The following is a 2,500-nucleotide window of genomic DNA, read 5'->3' on the forward strand; positions in this document are numbered from 1 at the left end:
TCGAGTAAAGTCTATCGATACTTCAGTAAGTTCAACACTTGAACACTGAGCATATTTGGTTGATCAGTGTGTTAATGAGTCAGTCAATGCTTAAATAAAGTTAAACTGCGACATTTTGAGTTAGTCAGAGAACAAGTCATTTAGGTCCAGTCGACTACCACTGAAGTCTCTAAAGTTAGACGATCAAAAGTTCAGCCTATGAATGCTTATAATCTGTCTATAAATGCTTCTGTAAGGTCAGTCTATAATGGCTTAATTAGGCCAATGCTTGCTGTTTTAACATCAGCTTACCTTGGCCTTCGATGTGTTTGGTTCCGAAGCCGTTCCATTCACAGGGGTAAGCCATATTAGCCAGAGCTAATGTCAAAGACCCATCCAGCTCCTTCAGGTTGTGCGGTGGCAGTTCACCACCCCCCTCCTCTCCACCCTCTTCTCTTTTTGAAGGTTCTCCTGATCCGGGCGTCTCTCCCAGACCAGAGCCCTCTTCATCAGCTTGAGTTTCTCCGCAGCCTCTCTGTCTTTCAGTCCCTCCAAGGCTGAAGGTCTCTGCGTCATCCCCGTCTTCATCCCTGCGCTGGCCCAACTCGAGCTTCCTTCCTGGGCTGAGTTTCTTCAGAATGTCCCTGTAGCTGCTGGAGCTCAGCCGGCCTGACTGACTCATGAGGAGCTCGGCCAGGTCCTGGACCTTGTCCTGTACGTACTTCAGAGAGAGGGTACTACCTGAGGGGGACAGGGGGGTCACTTCTGCCGTCTCGTCTTCGCCCACGCATACATACACCCCCACGGAGACACTCTCCGCCAAATTATGCCCTACACAGGGGGAAAAAATACACATTTGAATTGAAATGACAGCTGCCCTTCCCTTCAAAGTGGCAGTTTGGAGTTTGGGGCATAAATTAGCAAGCTAGCAAACTAGTCAACAGCACTGTAACAGCATTGTAAACACCAACACCAACACCAAATGTCACTTTAAATATTCCTTTTCATGACTACATATAACATGTGTTTATTGCATCAAGGAAGCAAGCTGTAAAATCTTCATGTCATTAGCTGGTTAAGTTATAAACAGTGAAGGTCAGTTGTGTGTTCAGTTCCTTGACGCCTGTGGTCAGGCTGAGGCCTCAGGAGGCTCAGATGCTTTTACTGCCTGGCATGGGGTAGAGAGCACTCATCCGAAATTTACGACCAAAACAATGCGTAACAGCTTCCTGGTCTCCACGGGTATCCATGGAAACACTGAGCCCTCTGCCCAACTGACGTTCCATCCAGCAGGAAGCAGGAAAGGAACATCCTGGATTTCCCCCAAAATTAGGCTCCTGCCCCGGCTGTAGGATTAGCAAATACTACTGAGCCTACCTCCTCCTTCCCTCTCTGTCTCTATCTCTCTCAGTCTCTATCTCTCTCTTTACCTATCTATCTATCTATCTATCTATCTTTCTCTCTCTATCTCTCGCTTTATCTCTGTCTCTCTCTCTCTCTTCACTATTTCCCTCTGCCTCCTCATTTCTGTCTCTACATTACTCTCTTCTTCTCTCAGTATCAGGATGCTGGCCGGTTCTTCAGCTGGGCCTTCAACAAATGCTGCTCTGCCCTGCAAGAGTCCAACCAGATGGCACCAGACTCTAGAGCTCGTCGGTCTGGTCCTGGTCTGGCCCTGATTTGGACCATAACAATTCATTTTGGCAATCTTCTAATATTAAAGAGCCACCTCGTGCAAACATATGGATTTGTACACTGTGTGTGTGTGTATATTTGTGTGTGTGTCTTACCTGGGGCATTGAAAACCAGAGATTTTCCATCACTAGTCCACTGAGCTGAAGTCACGTGGTCCAAAGTGGATCCCTCTAAAACCACATAGTACTCTGCCCCCTCTGGATCTGAATCTTGTCCTGGTGCCTGCCACTCCACACAAACTTCAACCTGACCCTGACAGGGAGGAAAAGAAAAAAAGAAAAACTAAACGTTAAAGCTAAATTAGTTAGCGATTAGATCATTTTCTCCTCATTGTCCCTCAAAATCTAGGGAGAAAGGAAAATATGCGGAAAGAATTTGAAGGAATTTGTCATTAGTGTTTTTCAAACTACTGTGCTCACAAGACAGATTATGAGAGTCAGAAAGATGAAGCAAGAAATTAAGAAATATAATCTCACAAAGTGGGGGATCATTACCAGATCAAATCTGTAGCCTGCAACTTTTCAGATATAGCGAATTAGTGTTACCATGGTGATGAACCATGGAGAACCTCACCAAGACTCGGAAAACATCACAACACACACACACACACACAAGAACACACAACCTAGTACATGAACAACATTACTGATACACAGACAGACAGAAAATAAGACACAATAACTGAATAGAAACTGTCTCACTGTCCTAGTGTAGCTGTCTTTCATGACTATACAACTGAAGTGAGACAGTCACCTGAGAGATTCCAGTAACAAAACAGTTAATAGGGAAAGAGGTGTCTGAACGAAGTGAAGTCCATCAAGGAAAC

General features: G+C 45.2%; 1 protein-coding gene across 5 annotated transcripts in view; it reads right to left on the reverse strand.

The window, feature by feature from the left end:
- The window catches only part of arhgef28a (Rho guanine nucleotide exchange factor (GEF) 28a), a 77,076-nt gene that overhangs the window by 55,424 nt on the left and 19,152 nt on the right, over positions 1–2,500 (reverse strand). For all 5 annotated transcript variants that reach the window (XM_031577130.2, XM_031577131.2, XM_031577129.2 and 2 more), the window contains exons 3-4: positions 1,770–1,926; positions 292–810 (exon numbers count right to left, since the gene is read on the reverse strand). In XM_031577130.2, coding sequence (XP_031432990.1) covers positions 292–810; positions 1,770–1,926 — 676 coding nt within the window. The remainder of the gene's footprint in view (positions 1–291; positions 811–1,769; positions 1,927–2,500) is intronic.

This window comes from Clupea harengus, chromosome 12 (assembly GCF_900700415.2).
Source record: "Clupea harengus chromosome 12, Ch_v2.0.2, whole genome shotgun sequence".
NCBI lineage: Eukaryota > Metazoa > Chordata > Actinopteri > Clupeiformes > Clupeidae > Clupea > Clupea harengus.